Source organism: Galeopterus variegatus, unplaced genomic scaffold (genome assembly GCF_000696425.1).
Source record: "Galeopterus variegatus unplaced genomic scaffold, G_variegatus-3.0.2 Scaffold9113, whole genome shotgun sequence".
In the NCBI taxonomy this organism is placed as follows: domain Eukaryota; kingdom Metazoa; phylum Chordata; class Mammalia; order Dermoptera; family Cynocephalidae; genus Galeopterus; species Galeopterus variegatus.
In genome coordinates this window covers 66672-80927 of record NW_007735224.1, presented here as the reverse complement: position 1 = coordinate 80927, position 14256 = coordinate 66672, and the positions used below count along the sequence as shown (strand labels likewise).

The 14256-nt window shown below is 45.1% G+C and overlaps 1 protein-coding gene across 1 annotated transcript in view; it reads left to right on the top strand.

The window, feature by feature from the left end:
* The first annotated feature begins 247 nt into the window (after nt 1–247).
* The window catches only part of LOC103609046 (unconventional myosin-Vb-like), a 79623-nt gene continuing 65614 nt past the window's right edge, over nt 248–14256 (top strand). The window contains exons 1-4 of the mRNA XM_008593417.1: nt 248–265; nt 381–646; nt 11926–12007; nt 12550–12690. Coding sequence (XP_008591639.1) covers nt 248–265; nt 381–646; nt 11926–12007; nt 12550–12690 — 507 coding nt within the window. The remainder of the gene's footprint in view (nt 266–380; nt 647–11925; nt 12008–12549; nt 12691–14256) is intronic.

The window sequence follows — 14256 nt, the reverse complement described above, 5'->3', positions numbered from 1 at the left end:
CCTCTTTCTGAGATATCAGTTCTCATTCTGCTCCCTTCACTTTGGGACTCCCCTCCTACCAGTTACTCAGCAGCAGCCTGGCGATGCAGGAGGGGACGGGGGAAGTGGAGAGGGAGCTTTGTTTATGAAAGCCCTGATAATTCGGTCATTGGCAGGTGTGGTGATGAGTTTGAGCAACACTGGGCTCTCGTTGTCCTCTCCACTTAGCAGTGTGAGAGTGCGCGGGGCTGCTGGGGCAGCAGTCGGCATGACGGGGGATTCTGGAGTGCTGGGAGGTCTTGGGTTTGGCGTGTTTTCCCTCTGGGCAGGAGGGGAGAGGACGCAGCGTGTGGGTTGTCCTCTGGGCCCCTTCTGAGCCCATCTTCCCCTGTCTTCCCCAGCCCCAGGATGAACACCTCAACAACTTCTGCCGACTGCTAGGTGTGGAACACAGTCAGATGGAGCACTGGCTGTGCCATCGCAAGCTCATCACCACCTCGGAGACCTATGTCAAGACCATGTCCCTGCAGCAGGTGGTCAACGCACGCAATGCCCTGGCCAAGCACATCTACGCCCAGCTCTTCAGCTGGATTGTGGAGCACATCAACAAAGCCCTGCACACCTCCCTCAAGCAGCACTCCTTCATCGGGGTCCTGGACATCTACGGGTAGGCCTGCCCCTGTCCTCCAACTTTTCATGCCACCCCTGATCATTAGTGTCTTCCCAAGGGCATTTAAGAGCCAACAAGGGCCTTGGCAGTCTTCCTGCTGGTTCTCAACCAGGAGAATTTAAAATTGGGGCTGAGGGGGCACGTTTTTGGTTGTCACAATGACTGGAGTCACTACTGGCCTGAGGCTAGGGATGCTAAGTGTCCTACAATATATAGGACAGTTGTAAGGAATAATGGACCTTGTCAAACACCAGGCTCACAGAGGGAACAAGGCAGCCAAGGCCCAGAGGAAAGTGACTTGCCCAACGTCATTCTGGAAGTTACTGTGAGGATAGAACTTAGATGCAGGTTTTGTGTCTTTTATGTTTTATTTCAGTCTACCATTCAACCTCATTGCCTGTATCATTAGTCAAGGTGATTATTTTAATACCATGACTTTGCCCAGTACTGTACAGATTTGTGAAATTTTCTTTTTCAAAATTCTAACTTAATTGAAAGGACTGTTACTTCTAAGAGCATATTTTCTGCCGGGATAGGCAGCGTGGCATGGCGGGAAGTGCATGTGACTGGTCATTGGGGGCTACCATTTGTACCAGTGCTGCCACCAGCCAGCTGAACGACTCCCTGCAGGTCACAGCCCCTTTCTGGTCTTCAGTTTCTGTAGCTTCAAATGAAGTTTTGAGCCCCAGTCTCTCTGAGATTCTTTCCAGATCCTTCTAGAATTGTTTGAAGTTATATGAACTGGATTGCAACCTCCCTTGCACTTTTCTGACCAATGTCCTACACTCAGTAAGCTAATAATAGAGTAAATTCTTCTAGATCTTTAAATCACAGAAGTCACGGCTTCTGTCCCAAAATAGAAATTCAGACCCACAGAAGGGCAGTGTAAGAACAGCATCGCTCTGCTGAACACAACTGCTTAGTGGGCTGAGACCCAGCTGGGACTTGCCTTATGATGAGGGTGGAGTAAAGGAGAACTCCCCATGCAGACACGGGCCCCAAGTTACAGCTTGGTGGTGTTGCTCATCACTGCCTTTCACACTGAACCGTGCTGCATGCTGTGCAGGAAGAAGAATGAAACTTGGTTTCTGGCATCACAAAGGCCTCAGGAACGTGCTAAAGAGTTTAGTTGCATGCACAAGTTAAGTAACACAGGAGGCATCAGAAGAAATTATAGAAGGGCCCATTTGAGGGTTCAGACAAGTTGTGCTGTGCAAGTTTCAGGGTTGGGGAGACATACTTGTTTGCACAGTCAGAGAAAGCTGTACTGGGGAGGTGAAATCTGAACTGGATTGTTTAAAGAGAGGGAGTAGAGTATGGGAAGTGGGGGAAGCACCTTTGGGAATGGGAGCATGATCAAGATGGGAGGAAAAAGCAGAGTGAAAGACAACCGCATCCTGGATGAGGAGCAGATGGTGGGGAGCCTCCCTGGAGAGGAGTGGGAGGGTATGTCGTCTCTGGGGCTCTTCAGGGTGTCAGCTGAGTGGCCAGGGCTGGCTACTCCTCCTTCTGGTCAGCCAGTGGCTGCTCCATGTTCAGCTCCTCTAGATGCTCTTGGGAGAGCATAGAACAGTCTGTATTCTCTGGGAACTTACTGCTTCATCATTAATTAATTCTGTGTTATTCTTCTCTCTACCTCAAGTGTTTTCAGGTAATTGGATTTCCCAAAATACTGACCATTAGGGGGTTACCTTCTGAAGTAAGAACTGGAGAAACCCAGGCTGCAGCAACTGACCCAATTCCCTTAATTGACCTGTACAAGAATCTAATTTTACTAAGGTTTTGATTTAGGAAGGTTAACATGCAGACTCATTATTGACAACAGCATGTAAAAATATTATGACTTCAGTACTACTGATATGTAAAATATCGTGCTTGAGTTCTGTTGTATTCATGTATTTTCTTAACAGTGCTTTGAATTTAAATAGACTGGTTCCTCCCTTCCCAGGGATCACCAGTGGAAGGTCTCTGCTTATTGATGGGAGGCCTCTGTGAGTTGGGCTCCTGGTGTTGCTGAGTCTGCAGATGTCAGCTAGGTTTCTACTGGAATTTTGTGCTTGTATTTGCTATTTAATTTTTGTAACTGAGCTTGTTTTCTCTAAGGTCCTGTGACTGCTCAAGGGGGAGAAATAGATTGCAGGGAAGCCTTGTCTTTGGTTTGAAAGGAACAGTTACCCATGGGTGGTGTGGCAATGTAGAAGACCCAGTCTCCTGTTTCCAGTGCCAACTTCTAACCTGTGTGTCTCCCTCATCTCAAAGTGGCACATGGGTGCCTTTGAAAACGTCTGACAGCTGCACAGTGAGAGCAGGGTTCCAGCACAGGGCCATGCAACACAGGCCCACGCAGCATGGGGCCACTTACAAGCCCTGGGGAGTTCTCCTACCCCTTGTGCTTCTTTCCAGGCATGCTGTGCTCTTTTCTTTTCTCTTAATCCTTGTTCTTTCTCAGAAGTTAATTTACTTTATTTCAAACTGTGTCATAAAACAGTCATATTTAAAAAGTGATTTAGTGTCCACCTGGAGAGAAATAAATGCCTAATCACAGTTACTCCTCTGTATCTGTGTTTAGTGCCATGTACACACCCTGAAGGCAGAGTTAAAGATAGCAAGTTAGATGCAAGGTAGATTCAGAATTAACAAGCTAGCTAGCTGTCTACCTGGGCTATTTGTTGCTAAGAAAGCACTTACAAACATTCCCTAAATGTGTACAGGTTGAGTACCCCTTATCTGAAATGCTTGAGACCAGGAGTGCTTTGGATTTTTCCAGATTTTGGAATGTTTGCATAACACTTACCAACTAAACATCCTTAATCCTGAATATGAAATGCATTTCCTTTCAGTGTGACCTTTGAGTGTTATGTTGGTGCTTAAAAAGTTTTGGATTTTAGAGCATTTCAGATCTTTGGATTAGGGATGCTCAACCTGTATATGCATGCTCCTCAACAATCTGCTCTGCCAAGAAATCATTGTATAAATGTGGACTGGTCGGGACTCTTTTCTGGTCAGAAGATATGCAGTGAACTCAGATTAAAATCAACAGTTTAACCACAGGAGAGCAGGTGGCTTGAGTCTGGAGGTACTGTTTCTAATCTATCAGGTTACTGACATCATTTCTTAATCTGGGAGAAAACCTGATAATGTGTGAGCCATTTACTGTCGTCTCCCCTTCTCCACTCTCCATTATCTCGCTTGTTCTTCAAGCCCAAGTTGGGGGGTGGGGAGTACCTTGCTACCCCTAGAGGAGTCCTTGGGCTGACCTGATGTGTGATTCTCTTACTTTTCCATGTCCTTGTGAGCAAAGGAGCAGCAAGTGTGGGAGTGGAGAGAATTGGAAGAATGATGGACAGTGTGTTTAAACACAGTCAACCCCATTCATTAAGAGGGAAGCAAGGAGGACTTGTCTCCCTGTCAGGTTAGAAATGCACAAAGCTAGGAAACGAGAGTGGATTGCTCTTCTTCCCCTCACCCCCCTCCCACACACACACTGGGCACTGATTTCTTCCACTGGGACAACTGTCCCCAGACGAACTGCAGCACCTGTCTAGGGCATTATTGGCCCACCAGTCAAGCTCATCCCAGAGACAGAGCTGAAAAAGTCCTGTACTGCCAATGAGCCCCTCTGTGTTTTTCTACAAATGTTTTAAGCGTTACTACAGAATAAGCACCCAGAATGAATAAACACTCACTTCTGTGTTTATGTAAGCAGGCAGTACCCGAGCTGACATCATACACACACACCTCTGCTTATCCTGATATTCTGATTGCTAGGTACCTCATGGAGCCAAAGAGGCTGTGAACTCCTAAACAGATTAGCATGGGCCACAGCTGCCTTCCTCACGACCATGGTGAGACCCTTCCCTCAGCCTCTCTGAATGGCACCAGTCACTATATCCTGATGTAAAGGTAGCTGCCCTGTCCCAACTCCACAAAAGTACAAAGCAAGCGATACCCAGAGCTATGTAGCCAACCCAAGCCAAGTGCTTCTCCTTAACTAAGGGTCTGTGAAGTTGCCTTTGGGATATTTCTTACCAGGCAGGGGATGGAAATTAATAGGGGAGAGCCTAACAGCTTTGGGCTGGGGTTTCCTTTTCATGTTACATTAACCAGCGTTGGCCCCTACAGGCTTGATTAATTACAATCTTTATCCTTTATCCCTCTCCCCTCCTTGAAGCAACAAAAAATAAATGGCTTGAATTTGGGAAAAATACACATTCATTTATCTTTGACATCAGCCTTGAAAATGCCAAGGTAGCAGGGAGCTTTGGCGGTGGCCAGCCTATTCTTGCTGAGGACCAGTTGGCCAGGGAGGGTTTTGGAGCAAGGCTGGGTTACGCTGAGGAACAGTGGGGGAGAGAATGGAGGCAGGAGGTAGGGAAGTTTTGACCCCAGGAAGCAGGAAATGGGATTTGCTGGAATTTTATGTTCTTCTCAGTCCTCCATGTTACTTTCTTGTGTTACTTCCTAATGCTAAATTAGCATCCAGCTCTATTCAGTGCTAGTGCTCTTTAAGATGCTGTTTTTAAAAATACTTAATTTTTTTAATTGTGAAAAACAAAATTTACCATCTTAATCATTTTTGAGTGCACGGTTCAGTACTGTTAAATATGAGGGTACTTAGAAAAAAGCTCGTGGAAAAATAGAATTAAAGGATAATACACATCCTTCCATGAGTTTTTTGAAGACCCCGCATATATTCACATTCTCATGAAAGTTCCCCAGAACTTTTTCATTTTGCAAAACTGAAACTGTATACACAATAAACAACAACCCTTCCCCAATTCCCTGGCTACCTTCTTTCTACTTTCTGTTTCTATGAGTTTGACTACTTTAGTTATTCGTATAAGTGGAATCATACAGTGTTCGTCTTTTCATGACTGGCTTATTTCACCTCACATGAAGTCCTCCAGGTTCACCCGTGTTGTAGCATGTGACAGGACTTCCTTTTTAAGGCTGAATGATATTCCATTGTATATATGTATACCACATTTTGTTTTGCTCCCACCTCTAGGCTGTTGTGAATAGTGCTGCAATGAACATAGGTGTGCACGTATCTCTTTGACCTCCTGCTTAATTCTCTTGGATATATACCTAGATGTGGGGTTACTGGGTTATACAGTAATTCTATTTTTAATTTTTTGAGGAACTTCTATGCTGTTTTCTATAACGGCTGCACCAATTTACATTCCCACCCACTGTGCACAGCTTTCCAGTGGCTCTACGTCCTTTCCAACACTTGCTATGTGTTTTTGTAATGGTAGCCTTCCTAGTGGGTGTGAGGTGAGATGTGACTATGGTTTTGATCTACGGTTCTCTAATGTTTATTAGTGGTGATCATCTTTTTTTGTGCCTCTTGGCCATTTGTATATCTTCTTTGGAGAAATGTCTATTCAAGTTGTTTGCCTATTTTTAAATCAGGTTATTTCGTTAATGTTGAGTTTTTGGAGTTTTCTACATATTTTGGGTATTAGCCCCTTATCAGAAATATGATTTGCAACTCATACTTGTTTTTCATTCTGTGGGTTGACTTTAATGATATATTTTAAGTGAACTTCTTAGACCCACTGTTTGCCTTCATTTTGATGGAAGAAATTGTTCTTTCTTTGGTTGGTTTTGTTTTCATGGTCTTACCCTTTAAAATAAACTTGTTGATAATTTATAGCTTCAATATAGTTATTCAGAGAGTACTACCCTGCTCCTCTCTGACAGTATGAAAAAGTTTTATGGAGAACAGAGTGGGAAACATCAGTGATTGCATTTACTCTCTTGCCCATGGACAATGGCTGAGTCCTAGACAGCCCAGGAGATCCCTGGACATATCTTCTTCAGGGTGGACATGCATGACTGGCCCCAGTGTTCTCAGACCCGGCAGATCACCTAAACTGATGGGTTTGCCCTGGAATCTCCCCGCCTCCCAGGAAAGCTTTATAGTTCATAGTGCTCTACGGCCAAGTTCAACCTTTTAGAATTGCTCTGAAGCAGCCAGCCCTTTGGGGTTTGCCTGGAGCCAGACACCCCTCTGTGCTTTAAGGCTGAGATGAAGCCCATTTTCTCTATCTGCCTGCCAGCACCCATTCCCCCATGGTCACGCTGTCCTTTAAAAGCCTATAGCATGTAAAATTTCTGCTCCTCAGGGAGGTTCTCATGCATTTCCTGTCATCTTCCTGGTGGTAGGTCTTTCAGGCAAGGACCATGACTTGCTCTTCTTTGTATCCCTCACAGTTCTTGGAACAGTTGGCTGACGGATTGGGAGAGGATAACCTTGCATTGGGCATTTTCCTGTCCCACATCAGAGTTCCAGGCATGAAGAGCAGCCTGGGAATTGAATCACATGGCAAACTGAATGGATTTAGGTCCTCAAGAAGAGTAATTTGTTCTTGACCTTAAGGTGTGAGCAGCACTTAGGACTGTATTCTACCTGAAAGACAAGTCCTGTGTGGGGACATCAAGGCACAGAGAGAAGCACATGTTCAGAATTCAGGTCCTGCCATTCTAAGGAACAGCTGGCATCCCAGGAATGTTTAGTGAAGAGATCAGAATGACTGGCCTCTGTAACAGAACCCAAGGTGCCCTTGTGAGGTTTTGAAGGCTTCAGAATGAAAGGGACCTTGAAAGGATGTTTGGATAATTTTTCTGACCCCAATGCACAATGGTCCTGTTTTTAAAAGCTTATCTAGAGAGAAATTCGCTACGTTATTTCTTCTGTAAGACTTTTAATAATCATTCCCTGGAAGCCCTCCTCTGTACCTAACCTATATCCAATCTCTTTTTATTCTACCAAAGGTAGACTGCTAGAGAGGGAGTTTCATAAACTAGAAAGACAAGGCTGAGCTAAGAGATTCCGGTTCCTTTGACCTGTGGCCTGGGGGAAGTACTGTTTCCTAGCCTTCTAAGCATCTCCTGCTTCTCTGCTGTCTCTCCAGGTCCTGGGAGTGAGAGGTTCATAGAAGCTAATAATTAACTCAAAGTGACTAGTTGACTTCTTTTTACTGCAGTTTCACTTTACAGCAGACAGTACCTTATTTTTAGAGGCATTTGTGGCTCTTTCTACACCCAGAAATTGAGGTAGAATGAGAAGGAAATTGTATATTTTCGACTACGTTTTGGAGATAGAAGGAAATTGAAGTAGACATGATCATTGTACCACCAGGAGTCCAGATACCAAGTCTCAGCATCGAGTCATATTCAGTGTTTTGACCTTCCTCCCACCCAAGGATTCTGGTCTAAGTATTCTCAACATTGATTTTACAAGAGAAATTCAATTCCCTCTAGTATATAAATTTCTTTGTGACATTTTAATGTTGTGAACCATAAATTGATCCGTTGTGTTTATTTTAAAAAGTCATCTCTGTTGATGGGAAGAATTACTACAGATATAATTCCGTTGTAAAGGAGAAGTCGCCCTGTCTCCCTGACTGTGGCTTTCTGAGATCAGTCATTTTAGGCATTTTCCAAGCTTCCCGAGCCCTTCATTCATCTCCAGCATTACAGTAATTATACGAGATGGCAGAGGAATTGTTACCAGATAATATCTCAGTAATAGGGAAATTATGAGCTAATTTCAGACCATCTCAAATTAATGAGAATGTTCTTTGTGGAGTGCTACCAATGTAAACTTTCAGAAAATGACAAGTGGGAGATATTGAAATCCTCTGTGGAGCTCAGTACAAGCTCTGCCAGCACACCCTGGTGCCATTATCTGGCGCATTGTTAGGGTGGCTCTTTTATCTTCCTTCTAGGTTTTATTAATTAAATTTCCTCTAGGGCTTGGCTGTGATCAGCAACCTTTCTCAGGGTGAGAGAGGGGAGGGAATGAGGTTCTACATGACATAACTCTGTCTGTAGGACTGAAGGCTGGGCTGGGAGGGCCCAAACCCAAGGTAATGACTGGCGGACTCAGTACCTCTCTTCCACCTGGTCTGGCGTGCCCAGGGGTGGCCTCCTTCATCCCAGCATGGACTTTGCATCTTTAATCTTGTTTTATTAACCTAGAATTATTTCTCCCATGTGGGCATGGCCAAAGGCTGTGCTTTAATGTGGTTGTCTTCAAGTAGTTGACTCCTTTGATCTCAAAATCATTTCCCACTTCCACATATGAGAATACCCTGGTTGGGGGAGTTGGGCACAGGGAAAGGGAAGTCTGATGCTTTCTGGGCACCAGCCCAGCCCTGCTGGGTGTCTGATGCATCTATTTTTGGTGGTACTTCTGGCTAGGGTGCTGTCTCCCCACCACCACTGTTCCCAGCCCCCTCTACCGTTTCTATTTGGGGGTGGTACTTAGCATACTGTGTTTGGAAGGGCTTGCGTGATACTATATACACAAGATTGAGAAAATTCAGTTGTCTATATTGAAGAATGGGGAGGGCTGGAGACGTGAAGATTACAGAGAAGGCTGAATAAAGCTGTGCACCCCGCCCCAGGTCCCTTGGTGGTACCCACTGGCCCTCTCCCACTCGCTCTGTGCTCAAATACCACCCCTTCTGGGAAGTTATACTTCTTGTCTACAGCCCTTCCGAGTTGTCTCCTATTCCTTTTTTATGCAGGCTTTACTCCTCTCTGAATTAAGGCTGGTCTCAGAAGTCAGACTCTCTGGGTTCAGATACTAGCTCTTCTGCCTGTCGACTATCTGAGCTTGGGCAGGTTATTTAATCTCCCCACACCTCAGTGTCTTCAACCGTAGGATGGGATTAATAAGAGACCCTCACTCTAGGTTGTTGGGGGCACCGAATGAGGACTCATGATTAGTTGGGGCTTAGCGCTCCGTAGGTGCTCATGAGCAGAGCCACCGCACCTCACTTGGCCTGTTGTGGGAATGAGGAAAATGCTTCTCTTCCTCATAGATTTCTGCCCCTTCTTACCCTCTCGGCCTGTTGCCATTATTCAGTGTACAAGGTGGTCCCCACTCATGCAGCTGAAGCTGCCGGTGCTTATGATTCAGGCTTGGCAAGTGGCATCACATCCACCCAGCTGCATGAGTCTTCCCTGCACATCCCATTGCTCATTTGAAGTCCTCTTGTCCCGTCTTTCTTCATGTCTTTAGAACTTTCCTATTATTTGGCCATCACCAGCTTAAGTCAGGCCCTGATTGGATCTTGCGTGGCTTCCTTGTTCTAGGAACAAGGACCTTACTCAACCTTCTGCTCTCACGTCTTGCACACCTGTCCCCCAGTCACAGTGTTTCTCCTGCCGGTCTCTAAGATGCGAGTCTGATTGTCATTTCATAACTTGAAACTTTTCAGAATCTCCTCATTGTGCCCTAGTAAGGGTAGCTTGCAAGGGCTGTGGCTCTCCCCCTGCCTCCCTCTGCCACACTGTGTCTTGTACCCCCACCCTCCTCTTGGTGGGATCCCTCCCCCTCAGTGATTGAGCCATATTGCAAACATTTGGGTTAAGCAATGAATGACAGTACTGATACTCTAAAGTCTGAAGAGCTCAAATAAGTTAACTTTGAAGTTAAAACCCAGACACATTTACCAGTGATCACAGACAGGAAAATGTTGATTGAACTCTATTAACGGTCAAAGAAATTAAAGAAATTAAAATTCAAAGACATTTCTATGTACCAAGTACCCAGAGGTTTTTTAAAGTTAATATACACTGTGGACCAAAGAGTTGTGATACATTAATACTCCAGTGAGAGATGGGGGGAGGGTGGGTAATGAGATGTTCNTGAAACTTTTCAGAATCTCCTCATTGTGCCCTAGTAAGGGTAGCTTGCAAGGGCTGTGGCTGTCCCCCTGCCTCCCTCTGCCACACTGTGTCTTGTACCCCCACCCTCCTCTTGGTGGGATCCCTCCCCCCCCCAGTGATTGAGCCATATTGCAAACATTTGGGTTAAGCAATGAATGACAGTACTGATACTCTAAAGTCTGAAGAGCTCAAATAAGTTAACTTTGAAGTTAAAACCCAGACACATTTACCAGTGATCACAGACAGGAAAATGTTGATTGAACTCTATTAACGGTCAAAGAAATTAAGTTAAAGAAATTAAAGAAATTAAAATTCAAAGTACCCAGAGGTTTTTTAAAGTTAATATACACTGTGGACCGAAGAGTTGTGATACATTAATACTCCAGTGAGAGATGGGGGGAGGGTGGGTAATGAGATGTTCAGAAATTAAAATTCAAAGACATTTCTATGTACCAAGTACCCAGAGGTTTTTTAAAGTTAATATACACTGTGGACCAAAGAGTTGTGATACATTAATACTCCAGTGAGAGATGGGGGGAGGGTGGGTAATGAGATGTTCTCTTTCTGGATCGTGGTGATGGTTACACACTGTATGACATTTGACAAAAATGCATCAAAATATACACTTAAAATTAATTCATTTTTATTGTGTATAAACTCGAACTCAATGAAGATGATACAAACAAAACATTGTTGACCAGTATTGGGAGAACAAGACACTTTCATACATTGAGGGGTGGGGCAGTAACATAAATTACTTCCACTTTTCTGGAAGTTAATTTGCTTCTACCTTTCAAGAAGCAATCATCTTTGACATGGTAATTCTTCTTCCAAGATAGCATCCTAAGGAAAGAATCATGAATTCAAGGATGTAAATACAGTATTAGTCACAACATTGATAGCAGCTAAAAACTAAAAAAGAACCAGAATGTCCTTCAAGGATATATCTGTATGGGGGCCACTGCCAGCTCATGAGCCACCTTCATGTGAATTGGGAAAAAGTGTCCTCCCTGGATAGAACAACCCCCTCCAAGGCTCATGAGGAACCGGCTGAATTTCAGCACCACTTGTCCCCTTGCCTAGACTGCAGCCCTGACACATACCACGGCTGACGAAACAGATGTTAAAACTGCGCCTTTGAAGAACAGAGGCATGAGGAAGTGTTTGCAAGAGAAAGTAAAATGATAAAAATTGGAAGTAAAATTTGACATATAACTTTGATTTTTTTCAAAAATATAACATCACTGAAACAAAACCTACCAAGATGTAACTGGTGGTCGATATGAGTGGTAGAATCATTGTTGACTTTGTCTTTTTGTCTGCTTTTCCTAAATTTTCTTACTGTCTGTGCTTTTTCTAGTTATGAAGATAGATATGCATTCTTATATTCCTAGTTTACTAAGGCTCTCTGCAGTGTTGATACCTGCAACAGTGGTCTCTCTGAGCTCAGGAGCAGAAAATGGAAATTCTGTGCTAGTGTTAAGGGTAGCACCGAGGCGTGGGGGGGATGGTGGCCTTGTTGAAGTCTTGGTGATTCCTTTGGGAAAAGGAGATGTCTCTTACCTTTGTCTACTCTTTCCATTCTGCAGGTTTGAGACATTTGAGGTAAACAGCTTTGAGCAGTTTTGTATCAACTATGCAAATGAAAAACTCCAGCAGCAGTTCAACTCGGTAGGCTTGGTTTCTAGACTTGGGGGCATCGGGATGGGGGAGATCTCTCTCTGTGCCTGAGAGCTACAGCCCAGGCTGCTTCTCTTCATTTGAGGGCAGTAGGCACTGTCTTTGCCCTGACCTTCCCATGCTTTCCTGGTGCTGCCCCCTGCTTCAGGAAGGCACTCTCCATTGCTCAGGAGGATGTCTCAAACCAGGGAACTGTGTTGAGAGGGTAAATGATCCTCCCCTTGGCTTTGACTCCCACTCCTCCAAGCCTGGGCTTCTAGGGTATTTAAGCAACCACAAGCCAGATAGATATGGAGCTTCTTGTGCTTGTTGGGGTATAGCAACACAGATAATTATTAAAATGTTCTAGGGAAGAGTTCACACAGGAATGAGAAATCACCTAACTGAGCTGCTGTTTTCTACAGTCATGACTGTGACTTTCCACACCTTTTCTGGCAGTTATCTGCCATCGTCCAGGACCCAGAACTCACAGGACATGAATGTTTAGGTGTACCTGCAGTTGACTCAGTTTGACCTTTTACTTCTTGTCCTAGCATGTGTTCAAACTGGAGCAAGAAGAGTACATGAAGGAGCAGATCCCTTGGACCTTGATTGATTTTTATGATAACCAACCTTGCATCGACCTCATAGAGGCTAAGCTGGGTATCTTGGACCTGCTGGATGAAGAATGTAAGGTAAAACTGATGCTGCTCCTGCAGCTCAGCCAGGAACATCCTCCCTCCCCCAGTCTCTTTTGAGATTCCTCCTTCAGCTTCATACTCCACCTCCCAAAGGCAACACCATGTCCTGTATCCAAATCAGGCCTCTGGGATATGGAGCCAGTGTAGCTCCTCCCAGGACCTCTCTCCCCTCCTCAGTGGTGAAGGAGAAGGTCATACACAGCACTGAAGGCGTGTGGGGCAGGCAGTTTGTCCTGCACAGGTGTACCTGGTTCTGTGATGAAGTGTTCACTATATCGGAAACCATGACCTCCAGGAGACATGGCCTCTCCTTTCCCATTTAGACACAGGTTCTCACAAAAATACCTGAATGCTTCAGGATAATTGATTCTGTGAATTTAGCAGCTGCTTAATTGGTTTTCAGTGACTTACCCTGCCTTTAGCAGGCAAACTAGGGCCACTCATGGATTTGTTTTGGCTTATGGTTTGAGGGTCTGAGAGGTGCTGCTACCTAAGGGAACATCTTGCGGGAATGTCAGAGCAGAGGGGTGGGAACACTGGGTCCCAGTGCACAGCTGCAGAGTCATGTGGAGCAGAGTCTTCAGACTACTATCAGTGGGTGGGCCACACACCACTGAGGGGAACCCCAGAGCAGTGCTGGGCTGGAGGCAGATGGTTTCAGGAATGGTGTGAGATCACCCCTCAGCAGGGCAGTGGTTGTGGGGAAAAGTAGCCGGGTTTAGCCCAAGATGCAAACCGTGCTCAACAGTTATGAAAGGAAGTCCCCAAATGCCCTTTGCAGCCTGGGATTTTCCTAGTCCAGTAGTGATTCCCAGACCCTCTTGTTCTCCATTTTCCCACTGAGTTCATACCTCTTGGGGCATCCCTATTGGAATCTGTTTTCCTTTAGAGAAGTTAAGGAAAGATAAAACTGTATAACGGTGTATCTGTAGATGATCTCTGCTTACGCTCTGTGGATCCAGATTTCAGCCAGATTTGTAAAATTTGGCGATTTAAGCTTAATACTATCTCTAATTCAAACTCCTGCCACTGCAACTTGTCAAACATGAGAATGTATTAGGCACCTATTCCGTGTCTCATCCTGAGGGGAAAACCCTTAGGAGAGGTGGAAGAGATCTCCCTGCTGGCCAGCAAGGAAGAAGAGTGGCGAGGTTGTGTTTGGAGGAGCTTGGCCCCAGTGAGCAGAGTAGGGACCCAGGAAGGTCTGTGGGCAGGCCCAGGGCCCATGTTCAAAGGTCAGGGTCCCGTAGCCTGAGGGCAGGAGAGTGACAACTGAACAGCATCGAGATCAGGGGATGCCACCTCAGAAGGACTGCTGAGCCCCACATGGCTGGTGCGATGCTATTCAAGGTCTCCTTAAGAAGGAAGGTCTGCAGAAAGCCTGGAGTTTTTACTAATCGAGCTGGTGGGGGCTCGGAGTGTCAAGATACTGTGCGGTACTGTGGATGTGAATGTTTAAACTGACTGGCAGTAAAAGTCATAGGTGTGGCAGGATAGGCAAGACAAACACCAAATTAAGGAATAAGACAAAAGCCCACAATGTGGAAACTTTTTGTACCA